Below are 18184 nucleotides of genomic sequence, written 5' to 3' on the forward strand. Positions count from 1 at the left end.
CTTTTCTTGAAGACAGAAATATTTGCTGTTCTGTAGATCTCTGGTCACATCTGACCTTCATGAATTCTCAAATGTCTTGGAAAGGGGCTTCAAAATGGCATCCATATTTTTCTTCAAGATTTCAAAATATTCCTGCTAACCAGGCACTCCTATCATACCACTTACCAGGTCCAACCCACCCTGCTTACTTTTAAGATTAGCCAAGTTTGGTTTAAGTGACTTAGCATCCAACAGTGATCTGTGAAATAAATATAGGCAGCCCTCAAGTTACGGGTTTAGTGGAGCCTGCCCATTCCACTTGTAACTCGCAAAGTCGTGGGAGTGAATCTTGTACCTCGAACAAGATCACTCCCTTGCTCGTTAAGACGCACGTGGCTCATTAAGTGAACATGAGATATCTCAGGGTGGGAAAGGCCATGGAGGGCCTAGTGATGGAATAGGCCCCTAAGGCCATCCCAAACCACTAAGATACCTCATGCTTCCCCTCCCTTCCTGCCGTGCCAGACTCACCTGGAAAAGATCCATCTCCTCTTTGCTGTGGTTCCTGCTGCCGCCCAGATCTGAGGCCGGGGGACACCTCCACTGCACTCTGGCCAGCCTTCTCCAGGCTGCTGCTACCCGGATTTGAGGCCGGGAGATGCTTCTACAACCCTCCAGTGGCCTGTTTCCAGGCAGCAGCAGCAGCCTGGAAAAGGCATCCGGCACCCAGATTGGGCCACGGAAGCATCCCCCAGCTTCGGTTCCATTCCCTGTTGCAGCGAACAGAGGCCTGAAGTATCTTGAGATTACGCAAGATCAGTAGAGATCTCACCCCACTGATCTCGCATGATCTTGCATTACTTTAGGCCTCCATTCTCTGCAAATGCACCGAAGGCCTGGAGCAGCCAAGAAAGCGAAGGATCTCGATCTTTGCAGGGTATTGAAGGCCTGGTGCCTAGGGAGACCCGGGGCGGGGGGGGGAACAACCAGGGTGAATGTTGCAGTGCCACTGCAGTCGCTCTTAAGGACGAGTGACTTCTGTGGTGCTGCAATAGTCATAATTTCGGGAATTGCTCATAAGCACTGTGGGGAGCTTATTGTGTAACTTCTAACAAGCTTTAAGTGAACGCTCGTAAGTCGGGGATTACTTGTAAGGGAATAAACAGGACATGGAGGGGGAATATAATGGAACAAAAAGAGTTGGCAAGCTAGGAAAGTCACGTTTTGCACAGGACTAACCCTCTACAAGTTTAGCTTTATTCTGGAAAGTTTTTTGAAACATAAAACTTTTGGCAAAGGAAGCACACAAACTTTTTTCAGTACTTTTCTTTACTATCAATTTTCTAAAGCAAAGCGTTACAGAGAATTTTAGGGTTAGCATTTCAATAAAGCTGATATTAGCACTACAGCTCCCTTTGTAGTTTATGATGTCTATGGCTCCTTTTGTAATTGATGACACCATGTTTTTCCTTGGAGTGGAAGCCATTTCCTTTGACTTGCAAAAACTAGCCCTTTCAGGGACCCTCAAACGAGAAGACTGCATTCTGAGCATTATAAGTTTACAAGAAAATAGTTATTTTGAAAAGGCAACTGGACTGATTTTGAGGAAAAACGAGACATTTCACTTCCTATCCTGGAAGCTTCATTGGTTGCTTCAGTTGCAAGAAACAAATCCGAGTGGGAAATGAAGGGATGCAACGTATTTTATGGGCATTTGTTTTTTCTAATCAATTGTCTTACTTGATTATCTGACACATCACTTGTATCAAACGGATGTTTCATTTCTGTATCCTATAAGGTAGTGGTGGGATTCAAATAATTTAACAAACAGTTCTCTACCCCAATGACTGCTATAAGTATAAAAGAACGATATACTGAAAGGTAGTTCATTATTTCATGCATTTAATACTTAAATAAGAATAAAAGATACACAAAACTAGATTGTTATAAGAAAGTTTTAAAATATTAATGAAAAATATTAAATAATACTTGAGGGAAAAAAAACAATAAAACTGTTATTTAAGATATTTCCATATTGCTTCTTGATTGGCATCCTCACTTGCAATTTTCTTCACTTTTATCCGAGCATCATCAGCTGTGTGATTTATCCTTAACCATCTTTTCACTGTAGGAGTAGGATCCCATTCCTTTAGGGGAAGGCCGATTAGACTAATAGTCATTGTGTTTGATATGTTAGAAACAGTTAGGCAACTTCTCTTGGTAAGTTCAATTTGGTTCTTATTGGATTGATGAAAAATAGTATATATCTTATTAATACATATTTTAAAATGATTTACTTGCTTTATTTCTTTTATCGAATTATCTAAAACAAGAGGGAGGCGATGGTTTAAACAGTGCCATATTATGATGTTTGGAAACTCTTTTGCTATCCTAGTGCTCACTCCAGATTTTCTCCCAAGCATAATGCTGGCACCATCGGAACAAAATCCTATTAAATTCTTTTCTAGGTAGTTCTTGGTAAGCCCAACATTATTTAAACTTTCCATAACTGAAGAACATATTGTCTCTGCATCTTGTTTTTCCAATTCAACTAGCTCAACGAAAATTGTTGGTGATGTAACTGAATCCTCAACTTTTAAGAAAAGAATAATAACTGGTTTGCAAGATATCGTTGAGGCTTCATCAATAATCAAACATATTTTCAGATTCTTTTCCATAATTTTAGTAAATATTTCTTTTTTAATTTCCTTTGCAATGAAATCAACTATTTTCACAGCAGTTTTACGTGAATGTAATCCTATTCCCATATCTAATCCATTTTTAATTTGCATTTCTATCTCAGCTTCTATGTCTGAAAACGGTTTACATCTTTTTGCCAGGCTGTAAACTGTATTAAATACTCTACAAGTAGTACGTAAATATTTTTCATTCATCGTATCTATTACTTTTGTTACTGAATTCTGCTCACATTGTTTTAAATTCTCTTTACAAATGTTATGAGCTTTTGATGAAAAATGTTCTTTCATTTTTTTCCTTAGAGAAGCTTGTTGTACCTGTTTATTTTTTCCTGATGCCTCAATCTGAAAACATTTCCATTCTTTTGACACATGAACACTTTTCTCTTTTGTGAAGTCATATTTTGCACAATACTCGCAACCTAACTTTTTGTTAGAAATTACCAGTCCATCGTATTTTTCTTTAAAATTGCTATATTGTTGCACTGTCCAACATTCAGGAAGACTATGTTCAATTTTGGAGTTATCGTTTTTTATTTCAATAACTGATGTGCTGGTTTCTTCAAGATGGAGTGGTTGTGCTTGTGACTGTTTTGTCCCATCCAAGGCCAATTCTGATCCAACTGGTTCTGATTTTAGTTTCTTATTGAAAAAATCTGCCAAACTCTGTTGCCTTTTCATCCTTTTAAGAGCTACTGCAAAAAAAATAAAAAAATGTTTTAATATATTTTAATAATATTTAGTTATGGACATTAATACTACAAGATATTGTACAAAAACTTATTGAAAAGTGTATGCATCAATAACCAAGAAAGGACATTTAATAAAGAATGCAAGGTTTATAACATATTACTACAATCAGAGGAAATTATAAAATAAAGAGTAGGCGATAATTAGAAATGAAAGCAAAAGGAAAAATCGTAAAAGATAAGCCAATAGCTGGGACAAGGCAAAAATATCACAAAAATAAGCTGGTATTGCTCAAGTAGAAAAAATATCATGATTCAAGCAAAATATATAAACTACATCAGTATTAGTATTTAGAAATAAGGTATTTCAAGAATAAAGGACAAATACATAAGGGAACAAAAGAATATATAATCACAGAGCATGGGGGAAAAAAAGAAAAAAATATAAAGGACCAACAATGGAAGTTACATGCCAACACATTACAACTATGAAAAATGATCATAACTTACTTTTTTCCAATGCTGGTCACTAAATGAACAGTTGTAAGTTGAGGACTACCTGTATAGAAGCGATCTCTGACCAAATCAGTGTTTAGTATACGCAATGACCTATCTCTGGGCTAAAACCAATGTTTCTGGAATAACAACTCATGAAATCTCTTGCTACTTACAACAGTTTACTCCATAAAATGACAAAATTGCTTAACTTAAATAAGCATTTGCTATATGAAATCACAGGCTGCTGCCAATGAACCGCTATTTGCCATCCGAAATAGCACCTGTCACTTAAAACAGTGCTTATTATATTAAAAGACCGACTAAACTAAGGTTTGGTATATGAAATTCAATTTCTGCTATTTAAACTTAAACCATAGGTCTGGGTATAAAATAGGAAAGCCCATCCTGTTACAAAAGAACTACATTAGAGTTGAATGCCCAAAATCCCAGAACCCTTTTAAGAACTTTCCTGCTCATCATTAGTTGCACTCTCAGGGGTAGGCAACCTTGGCTCTTTTATGACTCGCGGACTTCAACTCCCAGAATTCCTGAGCCAGCATGGCTGGCTCAGGAATCCTGGGAGTTGAAGTCCGCCCCCTTTCCCCCCCCCCATTGCAGCAGAAATGAAGCGTCTATTTCTGAAATTACCTCTTGAGAAGCACCACCTAGTGTGTTTTTTTCACCCGAGTGACGTGATGGAAGGCGCCGTGTCTCCGTTTAGGTTTCTGTCACTCCTCTCTCGGACTTTTGGGGGAGAATTTCTCCTCACCCACCCCGGTCTCCGCGCCTGGAAGGAAGTGGAATGAAAACCAAACCCGTTTTGGAAAACACAAGATTTATCACAACCGGTTCGCCGAACTCAACAACAACAACAAAAAAAAAATAGGTGTCGGTTCTGCTGAAACCAGTGCTAACCAGCTGAACCCTCATTTAAAAAAAAAAAAAGTTAGTATTTTTTCTTATTTTAATTCCATTTATATCCCGCCCTTCTCTGAAGACTCAGGGCGGCTTACAAGCTTAGCAGTAGCCTTCATTCTATGTATATGCCTGCTTATTAGGGCTTTCACACACACCCCAAGCGGCATTATTACGAAGTCAGCTTAATTGCTCCCAACAATCTGGGTCCTCATTTTACCTACCTCGGAAGGATGGAAGGCTGAGTCAACCTTGAGCCTGGTGGGACTCGAACCTGCACTAATTGCAGGCAGCTGATGTTACTTAAGGAGGCATTAGCCCACTGCTCCACCAAGTACAGTATTTATTTATTTATTTATGGGATTTATATCCCGCCCTATCTCCCCGAAGGACTCAGGGCGGCTAACAACAAAACATATAATAAGTACAGAAATTAAGATAAGAAATAAAATTAAAATCATGTGTGCAATAAATTAAAATTTAAAAATTAAAAATAAATTAAAAATTGTAAATATAATTAAAATGCCTGTCAGTCCAGGTCAGCCAGGTGGAAAAGGAGTGTTTTGAGGCCGCAGCGAAAGGACTGGAGATTTTGGGCCATCCGAAGCTCAGGGGGGAGCTGATTCCATAGGACTGGTGCTCCAACAGAGAAGGCTCTTCCCCTGGGGGTCACCAGCCGACATTGTCTAGCCGACGGTACCCTGAGGAGGGCTTCTCTGTGTGACCGTACTGGGCGATGGGAATTCATTCCTGGCAGCAGATGGTTCTGCAAGTATCCCGGGCCTAAGCCATGTAGGGCTTTAAAGGTAAGTAAGGTAAAGGTAAAGGTTCCCCCGCACATGCGTGCTAGTCGTTTCCGACTCTAGGGGCCGGTGCTCATCTCCGTTTCAAAGCTGAAGAGCCAGCGCTTGTCCGAGGACATCTCTGTGGTCATGTGGCCGGCATGACTAGACGCCAAAGGCGCACGGAACGCTGTTACCTTCCCACCAGAGCGGTCCCTATTTTTCTACTTGCATTTTGACGTGCTTTCGCACTGCTGGGTTGGCAGAAGCTGGGACGAGTAACAGGCGCTCACTCTGCTACGCGGCACTCGGGATTCGACCCGCCAAACTGCCGACCTTCTGATCGACAGAGCTCAGCGTCCTCACCCATTGAGCCACCGTGGTCCCATTTAAAGGTAAGTACCAGCACCTTAAATCTCGCCCGGAGGGCAACCGGTAACCAATGCAGCTCACGCAGGAGGGGTGTAATATTGGGAGTACCGGGGTGCTCCCATCACTACCCGTGCAGCCGCACTCTGCACCAGTTGAAGCCTCCGGGGCAGGGGTGTCAAACTGGCTGGTCCCACACAGGCCGTGCCCACCCGGGCTCCGCAAAGGCAAAAGAAAAACACACACACACACAAAACCATACATTACATCAGGGGTCTTCAAACTTGGCCCTTTTATGACTTGTGGACTTCAACTCCCAGAATTCCTCAGCCAGCTTCGCTGGCTGAGGAATTCTGGGAGTTGAAGTCCACAAGTCATAAAAGGGCCAAGTTTGAAGACCCCTGCATTACATGACGCAAGCGAGTTGGACACACACGGCACAGGCCGGGTACAGAAGGCGGGAACGGCTTTGGACCGCCTACCCCCTCCCTCCCTCCATAACAACCCTTCCACTTCGCCTGAAGAGCCCGCGTGATTCGGTAGAGGAGGAGCGGCGAGAGGACAAAACCAATCACTTTACCAGAGAGGTACGAGGCCTTTCTCAAATTCAGGAACTTAGGCTTTCTCCGGCTCCAGCCGAACTCAACGAATTTCTCTTCCCCCTCACAGTCCGGAGAGTCCCCCCCCCCCTAAACTATTTCGTTACCGAGCATCCAACGTTTCCCTTTCAAACTATCGAACGGGAAGCCCCGCCCTCCTCCCGTCGTTCCGTTACCAGGCCAGGCCAGCAGATTCCTCAATTATTCTACTCCCCGCCCCCCCTCCAGACCGTACACCAATCAGAAAGCGGCGATGGTTCGGTGCGCGCGCGCGCGCTGTCTCTCTCTCTCTCTCTCTCTCTCTTCCCCCCCCCCGTCCCCGCCCCGCCCCCTCCCCGTTTATAGTACCGCGATAACAAGTTGCCGGGAGCGAAAAGCGTTGGGTTTAGCTCAGGGGTAGGCAACCTCGGCTCTTTTATGACTCATGGACTTCAACTCCCAGAATTCCTGAGTCAGCTACGCTGACTCAGGAATTCTGGGAGTTGAAGTCCATGAGTCATAAAAGAGCCGAGGTTGCCTACCCCTGGGTTAGCTTAATGGCGCTAGTGAGGAGGCCGTTGAGGTTGAAAAGCCGTTCCTAACTGTGGCAGGGTTCCGTAGCAAAGGTAGTTGCATCACCTAAAATTTGCATCTCGCAGAAATGTACGTCTGGCTCCTGTTAGGGTTTTGTTTTTTTTCTGTTTACCATCCCCACCTCCACCCCCCCCCACCCGTCCCGGAATAGTATGTTCCTATTTCCCACGTCGATGGATACGAATCTCCCATCTCCGGAATGGGGTCTCCCGCGCGTCTTCTCAAAATACTTCCATTCCGCCCCCCCTTCCCTTTTATTAAGTTGGAAGCTCCCGAACTGTCGGGAGAACCGACCGTTCTGTTCGCGGTGTTGGAGGGGGGGGGGGGTGGAAGAAAGAGGAGGTACTAAAAAAAAGTAGAGCAGGGGGTCTTCAAACTTGCCCCTTTTATGACTTGTGGACTTCAACTCCCAGAATTCCTCAACTAGCATGCCTGGCTGACGAATTCTGGGAGTTGAAGTCCACAAGTCATAAAAGGGCCAAGTTTGAAGACCCCTGAAGTAGAGTGATATAGCCAGCCTGGATGGGGTTTTTCGGGAGCTCAGATGCAAATGGGAAATCTGTTTTGTGCGAGCCAAGTTTCGTACAAACCGGACGTACTCAAAACCCGACTCGCTTTCCGCGAGTCTTCCTTCACGAGCGCCAGATCCTCGTAGTAGAGATGTAAGAGCCAAGAGATTTGGGGGCTTGGGCGCGCGTGCAAGGAACGTGAGAAGGGGGAGCAAGCTCGTACCGTCCCTGAACCGCTCTTCCCAGGGCCTTTTCAAGCGAGCTGCCTTCTGCAAAGTGATTTGGGCTGGAGTCGACGCCTCCCGCCGAAGTTGCTTCTTGTTGAACGATCCAACAAGCTGCGATTAAGGTGTAAACTATAGTTCAGAAAGTTACATCTTGTGCCCCCCCACCCCAATTTGCATAAATCTGGTCTGCTTTTATAGGGTAACGAAACGTGTTTGTAGGGGGGCTTATTGTAGTGGCTGCCTAGATTGGATTTTGCACTAAAGCAGACCAAGCCTACTCGTGGTTTTGTAATACATCTAATTATTGGCTGTTTGTGTTCCTGACCGTCCCCTTGTAGTCCTTGACTTAGGACCACAGCTGAACCCAATATTCCGTTGCTAAGCAAGACAGTTGCTGAATGAATTTCGCCCCATTTTACAATTTTTCTTGCCACAGTTCTTAAGTGAATTGCTGCAGTTGTTAACTGAATAGCACGGTTGTTAAGTGAATCTGGCTTCCCCATTTACTTTGCTTGTCGGAAGGTTGCAAAATGTGATCACATAACCGTGATGATGCTGTAACAGTCCTAAGTGTGAAAAACGGTCATAAATCACTTTTTCCAGACGGCCACTAAACAAAAGGTTGTAAATTGAGGACTACCTGTATAACATCACAACCTGTCTCAGGCAGTAACCGGTAGCCTTTCCATACATGGTCCTTATTTATCAAGGCAACTTCATGCTAAGCCATACTTTAAACATTTTGATGAATCAGCTACAGTTGGGTTCATGAAATGCTCTACATCAGTTTGCAAGCAACAGTGACTAACATGGTAACTTGCATTAAACTAAGTTAGCATGATCTTTGAACTCGAATATAGTATGAGAAGAGACTTGAGAAACTGAATCAGTTGGTCAGAAATTATTACTGCTGAAATATCTATTCAAACACTGAAAATGAGTGAGCATTAAAGCAGATTCCATTCCTAGGTTAGAATGCAGAAACAGAATCAGTAAAAAGCTTTGTTCAACCTATGCATTTTTAAAAGCTTCCTACACTGCTTCAGGGTTGAATGCCTTCACACCACAATAGTGAGGTATGTGCTTGGTATTTGGACAGGCACATTCAAGTCCATACCAAATTAAATTTAACTTAATCCAGGCATGCAGCCAAGTGATGTTGTCATGTCCCCTTTAATGCACCAAAAATAAAATCCAAATGTAGTAAAATACTATTATTATAAAGCAGACATGTCAAACACAAGGCCCGGGGGGCCAGATCCGGCCCGCAAAGTGGTTTCATGTGGCCCACGAAGCCACCCTGGAAACAGTGAGGGAACGGCCCCCACTGCCTTGGCCCTGGCCCAGAGACCCTCCTTCTGCCAGAGACCCTCAGATCTGTCCCACTCCTGCCCAGGCCCCCATAGGCACCCTTGATGAGAACAATGTAGAGCTGGCCACGGCCACACAGTAGGCCATACACACTCTAGCCACGCCCACCCAGTAGGCCACGCCCACCCTGGCCATATCCACCCGGCCCCCTGAGGGCAACCGCAATGCTGATGCGGCCCTCAATGAATTTGAGTTTGACACCCCTGTTAATATAAAGGCTCAATTTAATAGGCTATTGGGTATAAATGATTCTGTTACATGGCATAAATCAATGCAAATAACATAAAAATACCTATTGCAGAGTTACGCAAATGATTGATACAAGTGTGGGATATTATTACTGTTTACAGATTTTACAAAGAACTGACTTTTTCGTTATTTCAGGGATGACATTCACGTTCCCTGATCTGGCCCCATTGCATCATAAGCCCATTAGACTTTGTTCAATCAAAGGTTCATTGTATGTGTTGCTTTTTCAAGTTCTACAAATAACCTGCACAGAGTTTGCTTTCCAGACTAATTATGTCTTTAAAAAGACTTTTGCATTAGTAAAAAGTTATTTAACAACAACAACAACAAACAATCTGAATCTTTAGGCATCTGAATATTTTTTCTAATATCGAAAAGATAAGAGTGGATGTTGGCACTTGTTATGATGAATGTGGCAAGTCACACCTTTATATATTTCTTTTTCTTTGCTATATTCTTATTCTTTTCCCTTTTTCCTTTTCTGCGTGTATTCGTTTTTTATCTTTTTTAACTTGTATTCTTAATTGCAATATTTAATAAAATTACTATAAAAAAGGTTTGCAGATGCTTTCTTTATTTTATTGGACAATTAAAAACTGACCAACCAAAGCTAAAAAATGCAGAATTAAGAAAGAAAATAAAGCAAGTGCAAAAATAAAACTAAGAATGAAGAAGAAATATCTACAGGTGGATGGAGTACTGAACTTTTGTCTGAAATATTATTAAGATGTACTCTAATGCTATTAACATTGTTAAAAGTTTCATCTTTTTTACAGCAAAATGTTTCCATCACTAATTCAACATTTATATTTAGGATTATTTCTTAATAAATATCATAAAATATATCTTTCTGAAGGATCCATATTTTACCTTTTTTCTTTCATAGAGTAATTGAAATTATTAATATGATCAAATATGGCATCCTATTTGACACAAGAAATTCAGCTTGCTAAGCAGCATGAAGAAATGTAAGTACGGTAGTTTTTGAAGATGTCCTGTTTTAGATGTTAGAAAAATACAGTTAAAATATATTATGAATGCTTAGGAATTTGAAGCACTATTCCCAAATTTATGAACTGATTTATCAAACTGAGAACAACTGTGATTATTCTAAATTAAAGATAACCATCTTTTAGAAAAATAATAAATGTTAATAACAGAAAAATAGCATACTGTATTGCCTTTTATTAAGAAGTGCCATATTTTGCCTCTAGGGGGAGCTGTCCACCAGTGCTGCTTTTCAAATAAACCATAATGTGAACTCCTTTTCTTCAACCTTGAATTTTCTGATTGAATTCCAGCCACAGCTTAATGATTTGATACGCCTTTTCTAAATTCAGTATAATGTCCTGTTTCATTGAATTTCTCTCTGTGTTGCAGTTAACACTTCAGATTCTATCCAGATTACTAAAACATTCCTTAAAAAGTGAATATTTAGGGTTACTGCAATATCCTAGCTTTGTTTTAAACACCTCAATTTTCTTGTTCAAAAGGCAGAATTTTGATATGTAGCCCCAAATCAATCTATTCTAGCTTTTTGCTTTCCTGCAATCTGTAGGAAACATGCTGACTGGATTTGAAGAAAATGGTTGCATCCTATACTAGTTTCTCAGCGGCTAATAGCATAACGTGCTATCTGTATATGTGTACAAATAAGTATGTTTTCTTTTTTTTATTGAAAAGTTTTATCATACATTTTATCTTTAACAGTCCCCCCTACCCCTCCCCTATCCCTCCCTCCCTCCCCCTCCCCCCCTCCCCTCCCCCTCCCCCCCCCCGACTTCCCAGAGCTAAGTACAAGGTATAAAAAATAAAAAGAACAATTATAAACATCCATATGCTAACAACCATAAACTCTAAAATCTATCACTCTCTAGCTCATATAGGATAACTACAAACACTATTAATATAAAATATATAAAAAAGAGAAAAAAAAGAGAAAAAAAAGGAAGACTTATTCACATGCTACATGAAACTTTTTAGTCCCATATTTGTTCTGGATATACTCAATCCATTTTCTCCACTCCATAATATAACGTTCTTGCGAGTGATCTTTCAAATAAGCCAATATCTTTGCCATCTCTGCCAGGTCAGAAACCTTTAAAGTCCATTCTTCTATAGTCGGCAGTTCCTCCTTCTTCCAATACTGACCTATTAAGAGTCTTGCTGCCGTAATTAAATTCAGCATCAACTTAGTGTCCACAACTGTAGCATCTGTAATTATTCCCAACAAAAAAAGTTGCGGACAAAACTTTATCCTTTGCTTAAAAATCTTCTGCATATTCCACCAAATTTTTATCCAGAAAGCCTTAACCTTTTTACAAGTCTACCATATGTGAAAATATGTTGCATCTTCGTCACCGCACCTCCAGCATTTAGGCTGATAATTCGGATACATACTTGCAAGCTTTTTAGGATCTAAATGCCATCTGTAAAACATTTTATAAAAGTTCTCTCTTAAATTTTGAGCTTGTGTAAATTTTACGTTCCTCACCCAAATCCTTTCCCACGTGTCCATTGTAATAACTTCTTGGATGTTTTGGGCCCATTTAATCATACAATCTTTAACAAGTTCTGTTTCTGAGTCAATTTCTATCAATGCAAGATATATCCGTTTAATATGTGCTGGACCCTGATTTCTAATTTGCTTTATCAGATTTTCATCAGTCATTGTAAAACCAGTTTTCTGATCTTCTTTCCACCTGGCCGGTAGCTGAATATATTGAAACCAAGTTTGAACAATCTTCTCATCTTGCAAGAGGCTGTATGGTTTCAGACACCAGACATTTCTTTCCAAGCTTAAAATCTCCTTATACGTAGTCACATCATGTTTAAAACCAACATTTATATTTTCTATTGCGTGTTTTGGGATTGCCCACAATGGTATCTTACAGTCTAACTTATGTCTATACTTCTTCCAAACTCTCAACAATGCCTGTCTTAAAATATGCACTCTAAACACATTATCTACCTTCTTATCATACAACAAATATGCATGCCAGCCAAACAACAAGTCGTGGCCCTCAAGATACAAATAAGTATGTTATTGGCAACTTTACTTTCACACCCTATGAACCCTACCTTGACATTTACTTTTTAACAGGGATCGCACATCAGCAAATTTTTCACTGAACCATCACCATAAAACCAAAACCTATTTCTGATCAACTGTTGTGCATGCATACCCTAATCAATATATACTTTCTGTGGGTTAAATTTCTAGCACTAATACACACATTTTCATACTATCCTAGGATGAACCTCAACTTGCCATTTTGTTCTATTCTCTCTGTTTGAGGAGATCTTTTTTTGTGTGCATCTCTGTATTTAAAAGTTTGATCTCATCCACAGACGTGATCCCTCACTATTCAGAGCTGAATCCAGATCATTTGTGGAGAGATTAAATAGGCTGCCCCCATTTATATCCTAATGTGCAATCTCTGGTACTAGGCTCTCCTAGAGCTCCTCAAATGACCTAAAGTGCATTTCTAATCTTTCAGCCTGGTCGGAGAAAAATTATTAAAATACATGGAAGTAATTATATTTCTAAGGGCAAATATTCCATCTCCATTGGTTTCTGTGGTTGAAAAAACAAGTTATTCATTCTTGGGGGGGGAAAGCTTTTGAAAAGTGCCAAAATTGTAAGTGTAATGCCCAAATCTATGAAGAATCTATTTCTGCTACTGGATTTTTCTTCTCAAAATGGAAATAGTAGAGCTAATATAACAAAGCAGTCTAAATTGATGAAGGTTTAAAAGATAAAATAATGACATAATATAAGTCTGTGGAAATAATGTAGAAAGTAATAGGGTGGCAATGTTATTTAATATAATCTCTGAATAGTTTACATAAATCTGAATGTAGTTGATATTTCTTTAACTTCAGTTGAATGGGTATGTTTGATGGAGGGAATATAGCCCTATAGTGGAATGTCTATTTTGCATGTGTTATTTTTTAGATGCAATCTCAGATTTCGCCATTTTTATGGAGATGATACAATGGGTAGTAGTAAAGATTTCTCCCTAAGACTGTAGTCATTTGCCACACAGCAATTAATAAAGAAAATGGAAAAACAGCTTGTGGACAATCTATGCACATACTAAGTCCAAGTTCATAATACATCTGTGCCAAAATAAGCAAAAGCAGTCTCCTCTATTATTGGTTTAATATATCCCAGTATTCATTGCACAGAGAATTGACCCAGCAACACACACACCCCAAAATTGATGAAAGTCTTGTTTTACTTTGGCATTGTAATAAGGGCCTTACTTCTTTTGTATATTGGATGCTAATACAGTTTTCTTCATCTCTGAGACTATTCTTCCAACTCCTTTGTAAAGAAACTCTCCCCACATGTAAGATTAAAAGGCTGCCGAGCCGCATTTTATACCCTCAGTTTACAATTTTCATTTGTGCATATAGTGTATATACAGAATACCGTTTCTCAGCAAACTGCAGTCTTATTGCTTCCTCCCAGGAGAGTTTCCTTGAAATCACTGAATACTTTTTCCCAAAAGCCTTTTTAAAATCTATGCAGAGAACGGAACGGAGCCTCATTTCTATAGGAAAGGTTTGGAAAGATGGGGTTTTTTGAGAGGAAAAAAAAACATATTTTCAACGAATCTGGATTGGGAGTAAAACTGGAATCTTTTTTTTTTAATTGTGCAGAGAGATGTATAACCAAGATGAGAAACATGACAGTTTTTTTCTCCTGAACACAAAATCTCTAAAATTTGCAGAATTACCCCTAGTAACAGAATGCAACTAACTCCGAACTAGTGCCCTAAAGGAGGGTGTAGGCAACCTTGGCTCTTTTATGACTCGTGGACTTCAACTCCCAGAATTCCTGAGCCACCATTGCTCAGCTTGGAAACCTCTCTTTTCCCTCAGCATGGCTGGCTCAGGAATTCTGGGAGTTGAAGTCCACGAGTCATAAAAGAGCCAAGGTTTGTGCCTTGCAGGCCCATCTTGTTTGAGGTGTTCTGTGCCGATTGTCTCATTTATGCAGAGACTGCTTGTTGTACAACATGATGGTTACTTTTTCCCTGGGAGCACAGCACGAAAGGAACTTTATGTGCTTTCCCCTTCTTTTTTTGTTCTCCCACGCTGTATTCAATATAATTAGAGAAAAATTGGGTGAGGGTAAAAGGTTGTTATTTTTCTGGTGGTTGTGCAGGAAAAAAAAAGCCTGCGCACTTATCATAATGTTTCCCTTTTGTAGACTCTCTCGGAGATTGGTGTTGCTTCAGCAGATGGAGAGTCATCTAAGAGACAAAGACGCTGAGCAGACATGGCACACGCAAGAAGCTGATGCAGCTCATAAAAGAAATTTAACGCTTTTAAACGTAAGTTTTCATGGCTTGGAAGCGGTAACTTTACTGCAAAATAGCCATGTAACATTAACCATCTCTTCTTGATGAATTCTGAAAATAGTGATTAACACTTTTAATTGCATCCAGCCAAAAGTGGAGAAGTGTAGCCCTGTAACATGTCAAGCATATACATTTCTAACCAAAATAAAAAGATTAGAGAGACTAGGGTCGTGAGAATCAGCTTTCTCTGAATCAGAATTTTGTTTCATTGCACCCAATAGGGACTGTTCCTAAAAAGCCTTTTTCCCATTATTTTGATAATTGTCCTTAATTTTCCTGTTATCTAGTACCTAGGAATATGCTGATCTGAACCTATCATGTCAGCTGTTCTGTGTAATCATAACCAATAGCCCTTTTCTTAGTGTGTTCATTGGATCATAGACAAATGCCACAAAAATGCTCACTAAGAAGACTATTTCACAAATGGTCTCTTAAATTGCCTAGTAAAGGGATATAACGAGACAATAAAGTATTTCTTTCTGCTTTCAGCTATAGGTTTGATTTGACCAGAACTTGACATACTGCTAAAAATATTGCTCCTAAAACAGTGTGCTGGCTGTTCTTAGAATTACTGAATTGCCATCATTTTTATTAAGATGTCAACTAAGGCTTTGTTGCATCATTATTGCTATCAGTTAAATTTAATATCTGCATTGTTAGCACCTTAGTTAAAGCAACAACTTTCTCGCTATTCTTTCATTAGCTCCTGAATTCATATATTTAGCATTTGGCTTAAAACAATTGTCTTTGTTGTTCCAACAACATACTGTAGCCCCCATTGTTTACGCATTTTTTTCAGTTTGCTTTTAGATCCTGCATACATTCATCTCTACATTCAATGCTGCTTCTGATTTTGACCTCTTTTCTCTCCATTCTTACAAGTTATCTTGTGTGATTTTTTTATGCAGTTCCACTTCTCAGCTGTGCAACAACCTCTTGCTTTTCTGAGATGATGCCTTTTCATCCTTGTTGCTCCTTCCACCTAACTCCATTTGTGGATTTCTTATTCTTAATTTATTTTATTGTGCCAAGCCAATCAACAGAATAAAAATACAAATGCATATAGTAATATTAAAGGATTCATATAATTTAAACATACCAATTAACAAGGTTGGGGGGGAGATCCTATTTGTTTGTCAAAAAAAGACTAATTTTAATGTTGATGAATAGTACATATTCTTTGCTGCATCTCAGATGCAGATTTATCCTTCCACTATTGCATAATAATTCTATTAACCAATTCCCATGCTAAGAAAATCCACAGAAATGTAATATGTGTTGCCTAATTTTTATGTGTTATTTTTTTACTGTAATTTCTTTTATTATCGTGACCCACCCAGAGTCATTATTTCTCTAAGCCAAGTGTAGTGGATGATTTTTATGATAGTCATAATTGTATTTTAAAAAATAAATGTTTCACATTTTCTTTATAGAAAATGAAGGAACTTTCTTCGCAGTTTGCAGTTTATTCATTTATACACAAGAAATCAAAAAGATACACTTGTATTAATGAGATAGGAGCTAAGCCTATTTGATACATCTGTGCAAGTAGGACTGTCTGTTTTCCACTATGGAGAATGAAACCAACTACTTGGGAGACATAACTTCATTCTAGATGATGTTTATTAATTTGACATAATAAAACAATTCCATAGAGCATGGATATTGTGTTATATTGATCATGAATGTATCACATATTTTTAAGTCCCAAACTCCTCTCAAAATTAAACCTATAAATATGATGGGATCCCATTGATTTTGTGATTTGCAGTCCCACAAAACTATTATGTATGACTCCTACCCATTAAAGATTACAAACTACAATGTGTGGAGAACTTTAAAGCCTTTTGCTTTATTCAAGCTATTTTTTTAAAAGCACTCAAAAAGTCTAAGGTAGGTATGTGCAAAACACACTGTTCCTGCCTTGAAATACCGTAGATATCTTTTATTGGGGTATAGTACAATGAATTTCCATTTGGAAAATTAATTTCTGAAAAACCAGAGACTATCCTCAGAATGATTAAATAATAGTAATAGTAGTAGCACTTAGACTTAGATACTGCTCTATTGTGCTTTACGGAACCCTCTGGACAGTTTATAATGTCAGAATATTGCCCCCAACAATCTGGGTCCTCATTTTAATGAGCTAGGAAGGATGGAAGGCTGAATCAACCTTGACTCCTGTCAGGATCAAACTCCAAGCTGTGGACAGAGTTTGCCTACAATACAGGCAGTCCTTGACTTACAACCACAATGGAGCCCAAAATGTCTATTATTAAATGAGACATTTGTTAAGTGAGTTTTGCCTCATTTGTGACCTTTCTTGCCACAGTTGTTAAATATCAATTGCAGCTGATCAAGTTAGTAACACGGTTGTTAAGTGAATCTGGCTTCCCCATTGATTTTGCTTGTCAGAAGGTCGCAAAAGGGATCACATGATCTTGGGACACAACAACGGTCATAAATGTGAACCAACTGCAAAGCCCCTGAATTCTTATCACATGATCATGGGGATGCTGCAAAGGTCATAACTTTGAATGGTTATTAAACGAATCTAGAATAAAATGGCTACGGAGAAGTATGATGCAATTCTTAACTTCTTTTTAAAAACTTTTTTCCCCATTGGAAATTACTACAATGTGCAGCTCTTAGCAGACTTACTGCCATTATATTTTAGTCTACAGCACTGAGACAAATCACCTTATGTTTCTACACTCCAAATATAAAGCAATCCTTAAGTGCTTCTACAGGCCTTTCAGAGAAAGTTTGATGGGCTCATTATATTGCTTTCACACTTGTTCACCCGTGTCAGTAAAGGCTATCTCCGTAAATTTTATGACCAAACATTTTTCTAGGAGCAAGCCAAGTTGTAAGAAATCTTATGCCTTCTTTTTCTTCTGGCTCAAAGTCAGCAAGTTCTACTGTCTCTAAGGAAACCATTTCCAAATGGGTGATTACTGACTTCGTTGAGCATAGACACACTGATCCTTTCAGATAAGAAGGGTTTTTCTTATGTTATGGCAGGTTAATCTTTTTATTCTTCCAGCAAGAAGCTTACTTGTCAACTGCCTTATAGTCTTGTCACGCACTCATGAATCACTGTCTCTTGCTCTAACTTTTTAGAGCAACGTCTTTGATTTTGCATGTTTTAAAACATGGGCATATGTGCTTTATCTCTCTCAGTATTATTTTTTTCCAATTATGCCTTAATTTTCATGTTGTCTTTCCATTGGAGGTTGTTTGTATAGTGGCAGTTATCATTATTTAATTGTTCTAGAGCAGGGGTCCCCAATCCCCGGTCTGTGGACCAGTACCGGGCCACAGCATGCCATCAACCGGTCCACACACAACCAAAT

General features: G+C 39.5%; 1 protein-coding gene and 1 long non-coding RNA gene across 2 annotated transcripts in view; one reads left to right on the top strand and one right to left on the bottom strand.

Moving 5' to 3' along the window:
- Positions 1–1356: 1356 nt before the first annotated feature.
- Positions 1357–6601, bottom strand: LOC310636363. Its single transcript, XR_014491695.1, has 3 exons — positions 6504–6601; positions 4511–4641; positions 1357–3370 (listed from the first exon to the last, which is right to left on the bottom strand). It is a non-coding gene; the product is annotated as an uncharacterized lncRNA (long non-coding RNA).
- A 438-nt stretch (positions 6602–7039) lies between these two features.
- Positions 7040–18184, top strand: part of CEP15 (centrosomal protein 15) — a 36641-nt gene continuing 25496 nt past the window's right edge. The window contains exons 1-3 of the mRNA XM_083356116.1: positions 7040–7132; positions 10343–10424; positions 14678–14801. Coding sequence (XP_083212242.1) covers positions 10372–10424; positions 14678–14801 — 177 coding nt within the window. The 5' untranslated portion in view covers positions 7040–7132; positions 10343–10371. The remainder of the gene's footprint in view (positions 7133–10342; positions 10425–14677; positions 14802–18184) is intronic.

This window comes from Vipera ursinii (genome assembly GCF_947247035.1).
Source record: "Vipera ursinii genome assembly, chromosome: 2".
Taxonomy (NCBI): domain Eukaryota; kingdom Metazoa; phylum Chordata; class Lepidosauria; order Squamata; family Viperidae; genus Vipera; species Vipera ursinii.